The sequence below is a fragment of the Chelon labrosus genome (genome assembly GCF_963514085.1).
Source record: "Chelon labrosus genome assembly, chromosome: 12".
In the NCBI taxonomy this organism is placed as follows: domain Eukaryota; kingdom Metazoa; phylum Chordata; class Actinopteri; order Mugiliformes; family Mugilidae; genus Chelon; species Chelon labrosus.
The window spans coordinates 5,755,252-5,773,730 of NC_140345.1; the positions used below are offsets into that span (position 1 = coordinate 5,755,252).

Consider the following 18,479-nt stretch of genomic DNA (forward strand, 5'->3'; position numbering starts at 1 on the left):
ATGGTGATGGGGAAACGCGTTGGAGGCCTGGCCTACGCACTCCAGTCATCTGAATGGCTGGAATTCAACATGGTCGAAAAGACAAGCTCATGCGTGCAGATTGGAAACAAAGTGCCTTCTTTATTACTTTTCTTGTATGTCTCCCTGTCACTGTCACTCTTTCTTTTTGGTTTTTAATCCTTCCTTCTCTGAAAATGTAGCTGTTTCCCTATGTTGATAGCGTGACAAAAGTAGAGTGTGACTAAACACATAAAAGACAAACATCAAATGTAGCAGGTAATTCTTAAAGAATAGGGCACAGTCTATTGAAATGCAGGAACAAAGATAGACAGGAAGTGTAATTGATTTGAAGTGGAAATGTTATGATTGATCTATTGATTAGTTGCCTGGAGCTTCAGCCCTTTTTAACAGCAGACATACGGCTTTACTCAGGAGACCATGAAGATGCATATGCGACCTCTAAGGAACGCATATGCATCGTGGGTTCCAGGACTGTGAGACAAAGGACAGACAAGAAAAGCTGTTTCTCCAGGGTCTGTCATATTAAATGTCTGTTCAGCCCATCTAAGAAGCTGGTGCTTAGTTAAAATTTTGGAATCAAAGGCTGTTTACATCTCACATATTAGCAGTTTTGAGCTCAGAAGAGGCGATTGATTATTATTTGACAAAAGACAGAAGAGGAATTGACTGTATGTGTGCTAAAAACACATTTTCAGAAGAAAATAAAGCTTGTACCTCTATTAGTTTACTCTAGATTTCTCCCAGTATATTGTCAACTGAATATGTAAATAGAAGCACAGTTCATAATTGTGTGTATTCCCAAACAGACTAGTGACGGTTATAAAATAAAAGATAAATTAACATCAACTATAGAAACATACAGTATGTGTGAAAGAATAGGGACATAGTAATGAAACCTTAATTCTGAAGCGCATACACTGGAAAAAGAATCAACCACTGACACAACTAAAAGCATGCACATACCCTATAATTACTATTATTCTCATTAGATCATATCTTGAACACTGTAAGTATGAAATCAACATTTCTGTTTCATATAATCATGCAACAACACCTTAGTTTCAATCAAGGTACACACAGCACCCATACATTGCTCGTTAAGAGAGAGCCAGACTACAATGAATTCCTTTATCCTGGCTTACAAACAGATAAATCACTGACCCCGCCACAAAGGGGAGAGATAGACAGTAAAAATCTGACAAGAGGGACTGAGAAAAACTGAGAAAAGGATTCTTGTTTGAAGCAGGAAGGGGTTATTGTCCACAGATGCCAGGGCGTGGGCATACAGGCACAGATTAGCTACAGGGAAACATTATCTCTCCAGGCCAGTTTACAAGTCCCAGCCTGACCAGGCTTGGCATAGTTTGGCCATCTAGGTACTTTATGTTCTGAGTGGCTCTTGTCTCTCATTAGAACAAAGTGAAGGCTTGTTAGAGAAAATCCCCAAGGGGTGAGTCTCTGCTCTCTTCCCACCTCTTCTCCTCCCTGCTTCCCCTCTTCTCCTCCCCTCTGGCCTCCGGACCAACTGCAAGGCTTCTGGAGTTCAAGCCTGGCCACGTGTTGGCCATTACACTCCCACAATGACCTTGTTGAGCTCAACATTTAGAGTCCCATAAAAACATTATTGTCCAACTCCTGGGATCATTTGTCCACCACCACAAAGGCTCAGAGAAAACCAAAATGTTAACCCCCCCAGGCTTTTGCGGAGGCACATTTTTCAGATTCTGCCCCTTCTCTAATCCACCCGGACTCCCTCCCGGTACCACATTGCGCCCACACTGACGTACTTCCCAGCGGTGCCCACGGGGTACTCCTACTCCAACACATTGAAGGACTGACTGGTCAAAACACTGCCCCATAAAGCAGCCATTTTGTGTGTTGTGTTCCAAAAGAGCAAAACTAACAATAATGTCCATTCTCTTCTGCACACATCACAATCTCTTCTGTTTGTCCTCTCATTTTATTGACTTCTGTTTGTCATCTGCCCATCTGTCCATCCATCTTTGCTTTTCAGATGCATAACTATGGTCCCATAACAGCTAAAAGTCCCTAATGGTCATTTAGACTCTAAATATGTCCATTTCACATTGGCTGGGTGCATGTACCTGCTGAGTGAATGGGCAAGGTCGTGCCAGCCTATTAGCCATATTAAAAACCAGCCCATTATGGTAATTGCGGAAGTCTAATGCATGTACAGGTTGCTTAGCGCCCATGTATTAGCTCTGATAGATGACTCAGTGATTAGCATTGAAAGGTACATTGTGGTACAGCTCTGCTGCTTGCCCCCGTGTTCAGCTTCCACTGGTCCTGTCTCTAAGTGTGGTGACCTCTACTGTGGACACTTAGGTCAGTTATGCATGCCCCTGACCAAAGGTTTGGTGCTGGGAATCCAAGTGACTACTAAGGACAAGGACATTTGCTGTTCACTATGACAATGACACGTAACTTATTTTTGTGTACTTAAATTCCATTTGGCCGGAAGATGTGATTGTGGTTAGAATTGATAGAAGGTACAATCTAATTACCTTAGCTAAATGGACATGTAAATATGGAAACTACAGACAGCAGACTCAACACACTTATACATTCAAAAGAGCAGTACATGCCAAAAAAAAAAAAAGATTCAAGAAGACAATATCTCAGCTCTGACATTATTTAGTAAATTGTACTGATCTTTTTTATCTTAGGATAATCTTATTTCATTTTTGTGAATGCAAATTTCCCCCAGTTCAAAAAGCAACAAGAGATTCTCATTCTCCATTCTCTGAATGGGAGTGAAGTAGAGAAAACCTACAGTCATTCTGACGATGGCATTAATACTTCACAACAAGTTGTTCATTTAGAAACCCATGAGGGAAATGTTTTGCCTTGAGTATCCAAATCACATTTCATTAAATTTTACCATCTGTCCTGAACTACCGGCACCCACAACGATCCTCGTCTTACTCCCAATCCGGAGCTCCCATCCCCTGCTCTGTGAGCGGCCCTGACTGGGTCTCTCAGGGAAGGGAGCACGTTCTCCTTTCATCCCCTCTTAGAGGACAAACATCAGTCCCATCTCGCTGCCCATCCATATTCATGAGCCGCTTATAAATATCTGATAGCAGCCTTGCTACAGCTGTTTAGCTGGGAGAGCAACGTAAAGCGTCTTGCGCATACACACACATATGAAAACACTCACTGGGGTTTGCATTCATGTGCACGTATGTACATGCTTAAAGATGTACTGTATTGTTTTCTTTTTCACATATACATACACTGGTCAGAGGCCAGATCTTAGTGGTTTTTACCGTCCTGGCCCCCTGATAGCATCAGCTCATTGCTGGGCTATCGTTCTCTGTTCTTCTCTCTCTCTGGGCTTTAATTAAAGTGTAAGTGTGACTACAGAATGAGACAGGAATCCTTAAGTGCCGTATTTACCTTTCCTCTGACAGGGCTCACGCTTATCAGTAAGGCTAGAGTGCTGGAGCTAAGAGACTGGGACTTCTCTAAGGCCTAAGTAATCGCTAGGGTCTCTTTCCCTCAACACACATATACACACACATGCAGTTTCTCAATCTGAGCATCGTCTTCCTCATGACGCCTCTCTCCCTGCTTGATATGGACTCAATCTCATTCATTGCAGAAATTAAATTGGTAAAACGAAACATAGAATATGTACAAAGAATTGAGCTAAATCAGCATTGGCAACACCTCATTAAGACAACAGACAGCGTGTGAAAGAGGGGTGTTGAGTCATTTGGTTGTCGTGATTCCAGCTAATTCTTATTTTAATTCAAAACAAACAAAGTATTTTTACTTTTTCTGCACCATGTCACTTCCTCCCGAGAAATTTTCCCTGGAAACAGGACAATTGGCATGTAGATGTCTGAAGCAATGTACATGCTAAATGCTAAATTTGCCAGATTGTGTACGGTTCTGCAGGCTGGGGAAGCAGCCAGACTGTGCAAGGAATGTGCTGCACAGGCTGTGAGGGATGGCCAAGCAGCACAGAGGGTAAAACTGAAAGCTGAAATATATATGACCTCAAAGGCTGGAATATTGTGGCACAGTAACCAATCAATCCTGACATCCAGCCTATATTTGCTGTAAAACATTTATGTTATCATTTTACTATTGAAATAAAACATAGTTCAGGTTTAAGTGTCTAAGATTAGCAACTGTTGTAGATAGAACGTGGATACAATTTTAATTTTCATCCTAGTTAAACTCAACTCAAATAAAATAAATAAATAAAAAAAATGGACATTTTGCGAAATTAGTTTATTTGCTTTCTTGCTGAAGGATAACGGTGAAAAATCAGAAGAAAACAAGGCCTGGCTGTGTTCAAAGTTGTGGTGGATGTTTTTTGACCATGTCTTGGCCAGGACCAGTGAGTAAGCTTTAAAGATGGTGTATTATTATTATTATTATTTTATCTTTTTTTGCTTGGACAGAGTCAGGCTAGCTTGTTTCCAGTTTTGAATTAAAGCTAAAGTCCACTGGTTGGTTCATATTCAGCATAAACAGCATACACATGCATGCAGCATCAATACTGTCACTCGACTCTCTGCAAGGAAGAAAAACCAAAAATTTTGAACTATTCCTTTAAATCTCACATCTTCCCTGTTTTTTTTTAACCTTTATGTTTGATGTAAAACCCTCCTCACATTTTTACATATACGAAGAGTTGCCTTGCGGCCATTTACAATGCAGAATCCATGGGAGAGGAAGGGGCCTTTTTTTTTTCTTGGGGCTCCAGATTAGAGCGGTGATATGAACACCTCCCTATCACTGTCTGCTAGTGGCTTCCTAATCACATCCCTGCAGCTGATACTGAGGCAGAGACACTGGATGTGAGAAGGTGAGCAGAAAGAAGAGAAAAGAAGATAGAGAGAGCAGGAGAGAGAGAGAGAGAAAGGCAGCTAAAGGCACAATCTTGGAAATCAAATGCCACGATCCACCACGTGCTTAGTGCACAGTACAGAGACAATATTCAAAGGTGACATTGCAATCGGTGGACAACACTGGCACAGGTTTACGGTACTTTTGGCGATGCAGAAGCACCAAAACTTCACTTCTGAGGAAGTTTTCTGGTGTTCCTCTTCTTTGCTTGTGATTCTTTTTTTATTTACTGATACCTAACCGCTTCCAGTAGCTCCTCTACTCCTCCAACTCATTAGAAACATTAGAATTGCTGATGCCGGCAAGAAAACACATTTTGCTTCGGTCTAAAGAATATCTTTGTTCTGTTTCCAATACAAATAGAAGGAGATTTAAATATTGCTCCTCTGGAGTGTGTCTGTGTGGCTCTGCGAGAGAGGGAGGCAGAGAGTCTGCATCTGAAGTTGAGCAGCGATTGGTTGTGCATACGAAAAGATGGGATATTGTGCAGGCTTGTATGTATGTGTGTGACTGTATGTGTGTTCCCAAAGGGTGTCTCTGTTCCTTGTGGGGATTACAGTTAAAGCGAACAATAGGCTGTGCTGCACTGTACCCCATGCAGCCTGATACTACGGAACATCAACAAAAGGCTACAGCTACAGCTTTGTAGATGAATCTGGAATCCTGCGTGGTCAAATAAATGGTCCAACATGTTGTTAGGTTTTTGCCTTGAGGTCTTAATGTTACTCACAAAAAAAAACAAAACACATCAGCAGTTGAGAGAGGGTAAAGAGTAGAGTATCTAGAAAGGTGAATTCAGCCATTGTTATAGGTGAAATATAAAAAGTAGAGTAAAAACACAAAACTGAAAAGAGAAAGGGGAAGGGGAATGTTTAAGCTCGCTAGCCTTTCTCATTAACTATGCAGAGCGTCTTGGCTCCTCTCCACACCTCCCGGCTCAACATCGCCTGGGCCCTGGCTGCCAGCGAACCCCCACTTTCATGAACCATTCCTCTCTGCCTCATCCCTCTTTCTCTCCCTCCCCTTCCAGCCCCTATAATCACACCCGCAATCACAGTCCCTAATTAGGTTAATTAATTTGTATCAGCCCTTGTAGGGACTTGGCTGATGAGGCAGCCATAATAGCGTCAGCACCCCCATCTTGAAAAAAAGAAAAAAAAAAACACAGGGAAAAAGATTTGATGCAAGCCCGTCTGTGGCAAGATAGTACTATAAACCACGGGGTCACATTTACATCCCCACCCCCAAACCTTTCTCTCACCAACATCTTTTCTCCCCTCTAACCCCAACACCTCCCTCCCCCCGCTCTCATTATTCAATAGGGGTGACACTGACACCTAAATAGTGATATATAACCCGTCATGTCACAATGTGTCCACTGGAATGAAAACATCCTGTATAATAATAATTGAGTCTGCATCCTCTCAGTGACATACTTCCATGCATATAGACGTGCGTATGGAGGTGTGATGTTTTGCTTGTTTGTTTACACTTTGGCAGTCTGTCGTGGCGTACCAAAAGTGTGTGTGTGTGGGGGGGGGGGAGGGGGGGGTAAGAAAAAGTGCACGGGTATGATAATGATTTTCTTGGCAGTTTGTCTCTGCAGAGAGACCGATCGAAGCATCACATTACAATCAGCGGCCCTCATCGCCCCTCATCAGGCCACTGACGAACAAACTCTGATTAACACCCCCATCTGATTACAGCAATCACCAAGGCTAACCACGCACCAGCACTGTCCCCCACCAACGCACATACACGCTCGCGCTCATTCTCACTGTTTGTACTACTAGATATGTGGCACACGTGTGCACTAAAGTAGCTCTCATCATTGTTGCGTAGTTATCATTAGAGAGGTAAGCATTAGAGCGACAACACACTAACAAATCTGAGAGGAAGAAAAGAGCATGGCACGACGTGAGCGTGTTTGTGTGAAAGACAGAGGTGGATGCTGAGATTTTATAATGAAGCGAAAAGGAGCATGGCAGGAGATGAACTGACATAATGAATGGTTAAAAACGAGCTGCAGTATAAAGCTGAAGTGCAGTGTCCAGTGTGTGCGTTGCAAGAATGTTACTCAGTTTAAACACATAAACCCTTTAATATACGTGAACTGGGTGCATTCAATTGTGATGCGAACAGACACTTGCATAAATATACATACACGCAATCTCAGGCAGACAATGACACTGGGAGGCTGTGAGACAAGGACAGATCCGGTAGTTAAAGCGTAATGAACACGTCCCCAAGGCACACGCCTGGCATTCCCCTGAATGATGGACTGACAATAATACTGGGGCAGATGGGTGCGATTCACACCCCGTTCAACGCCGCACACACAAGTGTAGGCACCCTCCCCCTGGTCTATCCTGGCCCTCTCTCCTGCAGAGAGATACCCCCTGTAGGTCTGATGCGGAGGTGGGGGGCGTAGCAGGGGTGCTGTCTATGTGTGTGTGTGTGCATCTAGAGGTGGGGGGGCACAAGTATGAGGCCCCTGTCATGATTTAGGCTCCCATGCAAATTTAATCAATTCGAGTACCTCTCGCCAGCCAGGGCTCATTAGCGGCAATTTAAAAAGGAGGCTCTGTGATCCCCACCTCGTTGCATGAGCCAGACATTCAACTCACACACAGATGTATACACACACACGCACATGCTAAGATGCACATAGATATCCAAATACTCACACACAAATACACAACAACGCACGCACATCAGGGGCACTGTCAAGACTGTAAAGATTTTCCTTCAGACATCTTCCCCCTGGCATGGAGAGAGACCCTGCCTGCACGCCAACCCTCCCCTTGTCCTCCCCCTCTTCTGTCCCTCCTCTCTTTCCACTACTTCAAAAGCCCCATGACACCGGGCTTCAAGTTAAAGGAGAGAGTGATCCGCAGATAAAGACTACCTCTCATCCCCCACCACTCTCATTCAGAGATACCCTCCCAACACTCAAACCCCAGGCTACCTCTCTCTTCTCCCCACCTCTTACTCGCCAGCTCTCCGTAATTGGAGGATCGATTAGTACTGTCCTTAACCATCTTAACCCCAGCTCTGAATGCCGGCTTTGGAGCGGGGCAGAGAAGCGTCGGTGAATGAGGAGGGTGGAGGTGCAGCACTTGTGGGGTGTAAGGGTCAAGGACCAGGTTAAAACCACGTGGCAAGGTGACTTATTTGTATCTCGCCGTCGTCTAATAATAAGAAAATGTAACCACAAAGTAACCTGGAAGTTACAAACATTGAGAAAATGTTTTTTTCCTAAAAATTGTGTCCCGCTTGATCCACAGAACAAACTGTCAAGCATTTTACAGTAGAAAGCAGTTTTAATGGAAATTGTGCACAATATAGTGTGTAAATATCTCAAGAAGAGTTGCTGTTTAATTTTTCTGAACGTAAAAAGTACTGGAAGCAGCGGACAGGAAATATTGTTCACCCTTACTAAAATCTTGTGTGTGGGCATCTCAAAACATAAGAACAGGTCACAGAGCTGTTACACATTATTTAACTTGGATGAAAAATACGTCACATGAATAATACAAATACTTGTGTACCGTACAGTATTAAAGACGCCAAGTGTGCCACCATTTAAAGGATTTATTTCACTATGGATATGTCTGACAACTAAACCTGGACAACAAAGATCTGTTGTTTTGTACTCCCACTTAACTAGGCTACACTTTTACTCCCTAACAATTCACAGTCTATATATCAGGGTCAGTGTCATACCCTGCAGCTGTGGAACTACCACACAGTACTCCGCTTCCGATCCCCCATTCCAAAAGTGACTATTCGTTAACAAACTTCAAGGGTCATTAATTTTAGAAATGCCGTCTGAGAGGACGGGGTGGCCTGTGCGAGTAGTCAAATGAATTACGAGGCTTTCGACTATACAGAAACGCCTGTCTATATCTTTAAAATCAGAAGGTCATATGCTACCCACCCCTGAGCCCCGTCACTGCACCCCGGCGCAAGAGTCCCGTTGCTGGGGGGAATGAAAGGAGAGCTTGAGGAGGAACAGTGGCTTGTCTGTACTTTCGTCGCATAGTCAGATAGGGGTCCCGGAACTGCGCACACAGTGTTTTGACCCCTGGGCTCTCCTCAGCGACCTCCACCCCCTCCGCTTATGGACAGTGGGCCCCAGGGTCCCGGTACACGCACGCTCTCTCAGAAGAGTGACGCAGTAACAGAGGGCAGGGAGGGTGAGAGGAAGGCGTAAAGAAGGAGCGAGGGAGGGAGCGAGGGAGGGAGCGCTGGCTGAGGTTGTGATTCAATCATGTACAACGCAATTCTGACATGAATGGTCAAACACTGAAATGCCACTGAAGGACCTCGTGCGTGCTTGTGTGACTTTCACTGAAATCCATCCATGCACGCACATACTGTATGGATACATTTACTACACCTGTAGAGGTATTGATGCATTCAAAAACCTCTAAATCAGCATCTCTATTGATAGAATAATTTGTATCGCGAGGCCTAAGGCTTTTAATCCTGATAGTGTTGTATTGAGTTTTAAATGAGAGCAGCTAAACCAAGTGGACACTAGCCATCACTCTTTCCCTTTTTTGGCCTATCCTGAGTTGTTGGCTCACCTTTGCTCTGGTCAGCAGTGTTTGGGCCAAGGCCCCTGGTCCTCCTCCTGTAGCTCCTCCACCTCTCCCTATGCCTAGTGACACATCCACCTGACTTCGCCTTCCAGTGTCCCCCAGGAGAGGCTGATGGATGGGCCCTGTTTATGAAGCTGCTGCCACCACAATGATCAATCAAGCCTGGGTCACTGTGATCTGCTGCTGCTGCTGCTGCTGGGCACCAGGCCTTCAGTCTATTTCACACCATGGACTGAAGGAGAAAAATAGCTCGATGAAGATCAAGAAAGGGCTACAGCTTTTATAAAAATTACAGTGTGCTTGCTTTACTTGAAATACAGCAACTGAAAAAAAAAGACATGAACTGGACTGGAAGGGCTGATTGTGGGGCGGTCAAAGTTGAGTGAGATTACATTGCATAATCATGGCTGCATGCTATTTGGGCACACTGATCTTCATTGGCACACACTTTAATAATTGGCCAAACACAAACCCTGGGTGAGCTGTTAGGCGTGAGGCCGACATGGAAAATGCCAGTCCTTTTTCACAGAAGGCATTTTGAGCCGTCACTCAGAGCAACACAGGTGTGAATAACAGAATTAACAACGGCTGAATTCCATTTAGCTGCTCCCGTCTCCGGGATATGCATGCTGGCTCTCTGTCCCACTGTCATGACTTAATGGGACACCTTAATAGAATGGAGCAATCATTGTTACTAGTAAAACCCATGGTGCTTCTTCTACTGCTGTACAAATGCTCTTTATTGTGATGTTGAGTGAGAGACCTGCTATGATTATTAAATCTATTCGAATACCTGGTGACCTGTGCGTCAAAATGAATAACTGAAGAAACTGATATGACAATTTGTCTCTCGAGGGAGCCTTTAAACAGAAGTCAGTGCATAAGCACAGCTGCAGCTAATAAAATTAATAATGGGTAATTTTGATTAAAGTGAGCTAATGAGCAAGCATTGACGATTGTGTTATTGCCATCGATGCTAGCTAGCTGACACCTAAATCATACTTAATTTTATTAGCTGCAGCTGTGTCTACCCTGCTGTGACACATGAAAAGGGTGTTCGAGGTGCGCCGCATCCAAAGTCAAGGGCTGCAACAAAGACGCGTCCTTCCGAGCTTCTGAAGGCTAAACTGAACCTGCGACTTCACCGCGCACAGTCCAGTTGTGACACTTGGCTCCAGCTGTCAAAGTGTACCAGGTTAATAGCAAGTACGTGCAATTTCAGTACTCTATACAACATGTCATAGCTGCTAGTATTTACACATTTAAGCGATTTCCATTACTTCACAGGTCAACTGGCAGTGACTCAATGAAAACACCTGATTTCCTGACTTTGAGGTGAGGAAGAAACGTGGATATACTCTGGATTACAGAGAACTACTGGAGTATTTTTATTTATTTTTTTGTTTTTTCAAAATTAGATCAGAAGAATATATTCCTTGGCTGCCTCTGAAGGACCTTTGAAATTCACCCGTCTTTTCTGACAGATGAAGACAGAGGACTGTCAAACATGAGACTTGACCACATACTGAATGAGAGAATTCTTAGCTATGCCGTCAGACATCAAGTGACAAATTTTAATAGCCACAATTCTGACTATAAAGTCTAAATGGCAGTCATTTCTGGGACCTATCTAAGTCCACTCAATGCGCTCTGTGTTCCAGCGGCTTCAGACAGTGGCTTTTTCCCCTAAGCTCCATAAAGAACACCAATGCCCCCTAGTGGTGGTACACGATCCAAATAAAATCTACTTCCCGAAACTACTTTTACAACAGTTCCAAAACGTTGTCCAAAAAAAAAAAATATCACATAACTTTTTCTTCTGGTATTTATTTGAAAGAAACTAAAAGTCTTAAATATGTACAAAACTGCATGGCCGCAACAATAACAAGGAAAACAAAAGTATTATCCCATATCTCTGTTGTGATAAACACTGTGCAGTTCCATGGGGGAAGAAGTCCAAGTAGTTTTATTTCTTTGTATTTTTATTTTATTTTATCTTCTTAGCGTTTCCTCTTGGCTTCAAACTTGTAGATAGCTGCGGCATTGGGCGTCTCCCTTTTTACCCTAACTTTCTTGGTCTTGTCCTGGAGAGTGAGGAAAACATTAAAACATATATGAAGACAGTGATAACACGTTGACACCAAAATATTGTGTGTTTAGTAACCTCCTCCTCACCTGTAGGTCTTTACGGGTCTGAATTTTCTGGCTGATGACAAACATTTTCTTTTCTCTGTCAACCCTCTGGGAAAGGATCTTATACTGGTGCTTCCTTTGCTTGGCCAGCTTCTACATGTTAAAAAAAAAATAAAAAATTGATACCATCAGTAAGTTGAACTGCAGAACTTTAAAATCACTACAGTTTGAATGAACTATTTATTTGAGTGTTGGAGGCCAGGGCTGCAATTTTCCCTTGGATATTTTATCAGAACATTCAGTACTCTCAGTAAAGATTGGAATTACACCATATTATAACAACAAAAATTCACAGACCTTAATATTATGAGGTTCTACAGCTCCTTGGATGCTTTTAGTCTCCAGGGTTTTCAGGGTTGGTCTGTTGTACACTCTGTCCACCAGCTCTGGGGCTGTGTTGAGATGGTCTGCCAAGTTGAATGACACCACTGAGGGCACACAAGAAAATAATTATTTAAAAATGAAACTAAATATATGATAGTGTATTAGCACATCAGTTACCATTTATCTTCTGCGCACTCACTACAATTACTACTGAGCAAACGTGTATATTTACCTTCTTTTTTGGAATCTACAAAAAACGTGTGCTTGTTTTTTTGTTTTTTCTCTGCATCCAGAAGATGGAGCTCTCCTTTCAGCCTCTCAATTTTCTGAAAGCACATTATATACAGAGGAGGATTACAACAGGCACCAACATGGACATCTAATGCACATTTAATTGACATTTAATGGACATTTAAAGCTAATAACCACAACACCAGGTGCTGATGCAGAATAGACACCAGCTGACAACTAATGGGTGAATGGTTTCTGCTACTGTTATTCCTGGAATAAGGTGATAGCTCACAAACAACTTGAGGTTATAAATATCATTCATCTGAGAAAATGTAAAGCTTTATTAGTTTATAACAATATTAGTGATTGTTTTCATTTGTGTGGTATGGGTTGAATGAATGACTCTTGTGACATACACTTGTGGGTGCTGTAGCTGGTAACTGTAGCTGTTGGCCAAGAGCAGACAGCATTGTTGTGATCCTCTGTATATACTCTGTCATTATGTGTCTCCAGGAGATCGTATTTTTATCTCAATGATGCTACTGCAGTCATGCTGTACTGTTGATGCTTGAAATCTATAGTCAGTCCTGTCTAAGCAGATATCAAAATAATGAATGTTATTCTACGATGAACAGTGCATGCCATTTGGCAGTGTGAAAACGTCAATTTGATTTGAAAAGCAGTGAGATGAGTTCGTGCTGGTAACTAGCCATTTATGCAACTGTCGGAGTGGATCATCAAGTAATGTCCGTTCTGTTGCGATTTCCTGTATGCTTGATTTATTATGGAGAAATAAATCATACCTTTGCCTCTGCAACCCTTTTCATCTCCACATATTTAACATCCTGTGTCCTCAGCATTTTCTTCTGTTCCTCCGTCACCTCCACCTCCTCCTGGGCCTTTTTCATGATGTGAACTCCATCCTGTCAACATGCCAAGAAAATTAGGATGAATGAATGTACAAGGTCAAGAAATGCTCCAATAGTGACCTTGTTCTCACCTGCACTTGAGAGCTGATCATGTTGAAGTAAAACTCATCCGGGTTCTTCTCCAAAGCTTTCTTTCGCAGAGCTGCGAGGGTATTTTGCTTCTTGTGGTAGTCACTATAATAACAGAAATGATGTAAGCCTCATTGGTTATTAGTGACTTTAAAAAAAAAAAAAAAAAGTGTCTGTTGAAATAGGATTTACGTACTCTGCACGGAGTTTGTAGTCTTTCTTTTTCTCCAGCAATCCCAAATTCTTCCTGAAACCAGGCTGGTCGGACAAAATGATACAGTTAGGACCCATTAAATATTAATATTTTTTGCTATATCACAAACACACTACCTCACATTTTGGTAACAATCTGTTGAGATCTTTAAAGTGGCTTAGTTAGCCAACAAGCTAGCCAACAAAACACCAAAGGCTCACCTGAGATCTTTCATGATGGTTCCTCTGTCGGGATTTTAGCGCTTTCCTGAATGAAGACATGTTTGAAGAAAATGTCCCCGAGTGTAATAACACAAAAATCCGTCAACGCAGACAAATATAGGACTTTTCTGACATGCACAGAAACGCAGAAGTCTCTGCTGCTCAGTTCTGTTTCTTCTCTGGGAGCCGAACACGTGGTTTCCTGCCTTCTTCACAGCGTGTCATTTCCCTGCCGCAGATTCGCAACGCTCGCGGTAAAAACTTCACAGAAGTTTCAAATAATTGCCCTCGCAGTCATTATATTACCTAAATAAATATATCGTCTTTATTATATGTGATTTAAAATGAGATGTAAGCAGTGTGACTCGTATTTTTGATTAAATAAAATGATTTGAATTTTTGTGCCGTGTGCTGTAGCTGTGTGAAAAATACACTAGGGGGCACTGTTGTATTTACTGTATTTATGTTCTTTAGTGGGAGTCACCGCTTGTTTCCTGATGTGTGATCCTCGGACTGTGGACACAAAATAAAACTGTTACACAGAGGTGGTATAAGAATAGTTTGAGATACATGTATTTGATTGTGACGATTTTCTGTCATCTAGGTCATGCTAGGCTCACATCTCAAACAAAACTAAAACAAAGGCAACTGAGGTTTCTTGAAGACGTGTCACCACCACATATGCCGGAATTTCCTTTTTTTTTTTTAACTTTTTTATTTATGGACTATTTAGTAGCTGCCTTACCATGTACAGTAACATTTTACAAACACAATATTTTCAACATATTATAACTGGTAAAATGTTTTTTTTATGCTCCCCAGTAATATTGAGGTGAATATATATCCAATAATATTATCTAATTCTGCAGCTATATAATTGAATAAACATTCACAGGGATCTTTGTGGTGAAAATAACACTGCAGAAGACTCACATGTAATAAAATATTTTTATTTTCATGAGCAATCTCAATACTTTTTCAACCACTAGTATATTATTATTAAGTCATTTAGAAATTACTACATTAATTGAAATGTAATAACATTTGAACATTCATTCATTCATTCATCTTCTGTAAACGCTTGTTCCTGTGAAGGGTTGCGGGGTCTGCTGGAGCCTATCCCAACATTTGAACATATTTGGCCAATTTACTTTTCATTTCCATATCTAACGGCATTATATTATTTATTTTATTAAGTCCTGTAATGTTTCATTCAGATCTGAATATGCAGTTCTATAAAAGCTCCATGGTAGGTCTGACTGGCAACGGGAAATAGGATTAATCGTATTTATCCAACTAGAAGGCCAATGCATTAGGTATTTGCCATTCTCAGGTGGTCTACAAGCCAGGCTTGGCACAAGAAAGATTAAAACAAGTGAGAGTCAACTTAATTGACCCGGCTTAATATGTTTTGGCTGCGCTGTTCATACATCAAATTGCTTTGGTCATTATAATAAGGGCCAGCATATGCCAGGGTGAAGCATTAACGCTAATTGGTAACAAGTTTATGTTTTTCCACTTAGAACATTTACTGCATGTTTGCATTGGGATTCCAAACCTCTGATTTAATTTATGTCCAGACCAATACAATTAAGACATTACGTGCAAAAAGTTCTTTAAAAAGGCCTGCACTCTCAAACAGATAACAATGTTCAACTATTTAACAAAAAAATCTGTGTTTTTCTCTCCATTTTAGAGAAAAACAGTGCTCCAAGAACTCAGAAGATGAGGGGGGTCTCTACTCTTCCCTGGGAAAAAAGACTATCCACTTCCTGACATGATACTGTGGGGTGAGAGAGACAAAGACAAAGCCGCAATGGCACCAGTAGTCTAATCTCACCCAGACTCCCAACTCTTTGTGGATGTGAGAAGAAGCCAGACAGAGAATGATATTCCACTAAACAGCCGTTTTTTCCCCAAGGAAGCTTGCTATCCCCCCACTGACCACAAGGAATTTCTTTTATATGTGTGAGATTCGCACGGCATGCTGAATGTTTTGCCAGTGATGAGACCTATGAATGGGATCAGTGTTTCCACATTATGTCACAGCCTTGTTTATCAGTCTGATGGCTAATGACCCCGATTCCTGTGAAGGTTTCACCCCAAGGCCTGACTGATCCACTCACCCACAAACATGTGTTTAACTGGGCAAACACAGACAGAAGCCAGGATTTACGGGTTAAATGTCTGCGTTCTGACTTACTGGGCTCCGTGCTGTTTAATTCATGTGAGTATTTATCATTACAAGTGAAACGCGTAGTGAGCCACGGCAGGGGTAAATACTACTTTGGAAATCAGGGGCTTGTAACCACCCGATGCAAAAACAGGAGCACAAGAGCTTGTGGGTTTGTCCAGGGTCAGTAATGGAGGAATGCCCTTGTTGGGCAGATGCAGAGCGATTCGGTTTTCAAATATGACCCTATAAAAATAACACTGCTGACATATTGTAAGACTGCTGCACTTGGGCTGATCTCAGGACTTTGGTATGTCTCCCTTGACCATGGTTGGTCCTCATCGGCAGCAAGTCGTCTGGCCAGCCCTGTTGAAAAATGCCTGAGCCAGGAGTTCCTCTTGTGTTGTTTAGCTGCATCTCCTAAAATTCATGCAGTGAAGAGAGATTCAGAACGATACAGATGTCAGCCTGTTAAACAAATGAAGTAAAATGCATACTTGTGCTCCTTCTTTTTACCCTCCTACATTTATTTGACAGCTACAGTTACAAATGACTTTCTAGATTAAGAATGTATTTAAACACATGTTATGAGCTAATAAAATATGAAATACATCAGAGTTCCCATCATTTTTGACCTCACTAGTCCAGTTGGAATCCATGTTACCTTTCAGATGTGTGTGTGTTAGCAGTTCCACCAGCAGTGTTTTTCCTTACTTAGTGCATTTCCAGGATCCAGGGCATACGTACAGCAGATAAAGCTTGGGGGAAATGATTTTATCCTGAAAAAAAAGTCTCAGTTTGGAAAATGGGACAGAATCTTTTTTTTTTTTTTTTCAAATACAAGAACTTTGGGGCTGGGGTTTGCTTTGGTTGAATACTTTCAGCAGTTTGTGCCTGATGACCGTGAGTGCATTTTAGTCAATCTCCACAATAGCTCATAAAGTCTGTTTGCTTATGTAAAGGCTAGCATTTCCAGCTGTTTTAAATCTGCTTTGCTACTTTTGCTTTTCCAGCGTCGACCAGTTAAACCCCATTTGAAAATGAGTGAACAAGATCTCTTCCATGGTTACTATTGTTGCAGTGTTGATGCTTTATCGTTGTTGTACAGTCTTTCGCATCATCCACTGCAAAAACTCTCAGCAGACTATTATGCCTAATCTTTGCAGGTCTAGCTCACGGTGGAAATGCAAAGAATTACCGGTCTGAGGGAACCTTTCAGTTCCTGGGCCTTAAAGTTCAGTGTACTTTAGCTGGAAACTAAGTGTAAAAAAACCCTAGCTAAAACCAGTGCTGTCCCTCCACATCCCTCCACCCTCCACATCTGTAAAATACTTCTTACATATTAATCATCTATTCAATAACATAATCTATAATAAAGTAACACTTGACATTAATTGTGGACTTTTAGCTAAATAACACTTAGAATGGAGAGCTTTTCCTTTGCTTCTTGATGCTTCATGTGCAATGCAGTATAGGTGCACTCCTGGGTGGGATTCCCCCCATAATCCCTTAACCACCAACTCTTGTAAAACAAAATTGTCTAAAATTACTGCGCTCATTTTCTCTGCTTGAGTTTTGAGAGTGTATATCGTGGCATGGCTGGTTTTATACTCAGCAGCAAAGAGCGGAGAAGTGGACGGGTTTTCAGATGTTGCCCAGTATACTTGAATGGCTGTAAAAAAAAAAAAAAAAAAAAAGCTATAACTGCTGATGTTATCAAAAGCTCCTACTAGTTGATGGTCTTTCAATAGATTGTTTTGAGCAGCACTTTGGCTAATTCCACATATCACTATATCCAAAGATACATTCATTCATTCATCTTCTGTAATCGCTTGACCTGTGAAGGGTCGCGGGGGGCTGTAGCCTATCCCAGCTGTCATCAGGCAAGAGGTACGGGGTACACCCTGGACATGTCTCCAGTCTATCGCAGGGCTAACACAGAGAGACAGACAACCATTCACACTCACATGCACACCTACGGCCAATTTAGAATCACCAGTGAACCTGATGAGCATGTCTTTGGATGGTGGGAGGAAGCCGGAGTGCCCGGAGAGAACCCACGCAGACACAGGGAGAACATGCAAACTCCACACAGAAAGGCCCAAGTCTAAATAATGGCTTTTCAGTATCTAAGTTCTCTTTGATTGTGTGAGACTTGTGCTTCATGCTACTGCATATGATGATAATTTGTTACGTTACAGCACCATGCCATTCCAGTTGCTGTTATGCATGTGATGAAACAGACACATACAACAGACAAGCCTTGCATACAAGTGGGACATTTAACAGCTTAACTGTCTCATTAGTCCAGTGCTGAAGGTCATGATGCTCATAAGAGTTAATTTCATTGAGGTGTTCCAACATAATCCAAGAAAGGAGTCCACAGTTTAGAATAAAGCACTAATTTAAATTTCATTTAGCAGAACATGACTGTCACTTGAGACGTTTTGATGAACATTCACATGCTACGTGAATAGGTGAAGTATGTAGTGTTTAAGCAGTCCTGTCTTCTTGGTCTAAAAATATCTTGAGTAAAGTTAGATTTTCATTAACCTTATCCATGTGTTTTTTGTTTTTTTCCTGTCATGTGTTTTTAGCAGTATGAATTTTGATGTTGTTACTTAGTTAACCCCT

The 18,479-nt window shown here is 41.9% G+C and overlaps 1 protein-coding gene across 1 annotated transcript; it reads right to left on the reverse strand.

Annotated features, from left to right (window-relative positions):
* Positions 1-10,438: 10,438 nt before the first annotated feature.
* On the reverse strand, positions 10,439-13,909 carry utp11 (UTP11 small subunit processome component). Its single transcript, XM_084556315.1, has 8 exons — positions 13,673-13,909; positions 13,455-13,516; positions 13,261-13,363; positions 13,064-13,183; positions 12,262-12,355; positions 12,003-12,133; positions 11,688-11,798; positions 10,439-11,596 (listed from the first exon to the last, which is right to left on the reverse strand). The coding sequence occupies exons 1-8, from the start codon at positions 13,730-13,732 to the stop codon at positions 11,513-11,515; spliced, it is 765 nt and encodes a 254-aa protein (XP_084412441.1). The 5' UTR covers positions 13,733-13,909; the 3' UTR covers positions 10,439-11,512.
* Positions 13,910-18,479: the final 4,570 nt, after the last annotated feature.

Excerpts from the sequence above, each read along its gene's own strand:
- utp11 (XM_084556315.1), bottom strand. The coding sequence starts at position 13,732 with ATGTCTTCATTCAGGAAAGCGCTAAAATCCCGACAGAGGAACCATCAT. Across the intron at positions 13,517-13,672 it reads ACCATCATGAAAGATCTCAG|CCTGGTTTCAGGAAGAATTT; the intron begins GTGAGCCTTTGG and ends TTGTCCGACCAG. Across the intron at positions 12,356-13,063 it reads AAAGGGTTGCAGAGGCAAAG|AAAATTGAGAGGCTGAAAGG; the intron begins GTATGATTTATT and ends ATGTGCTTTCAG.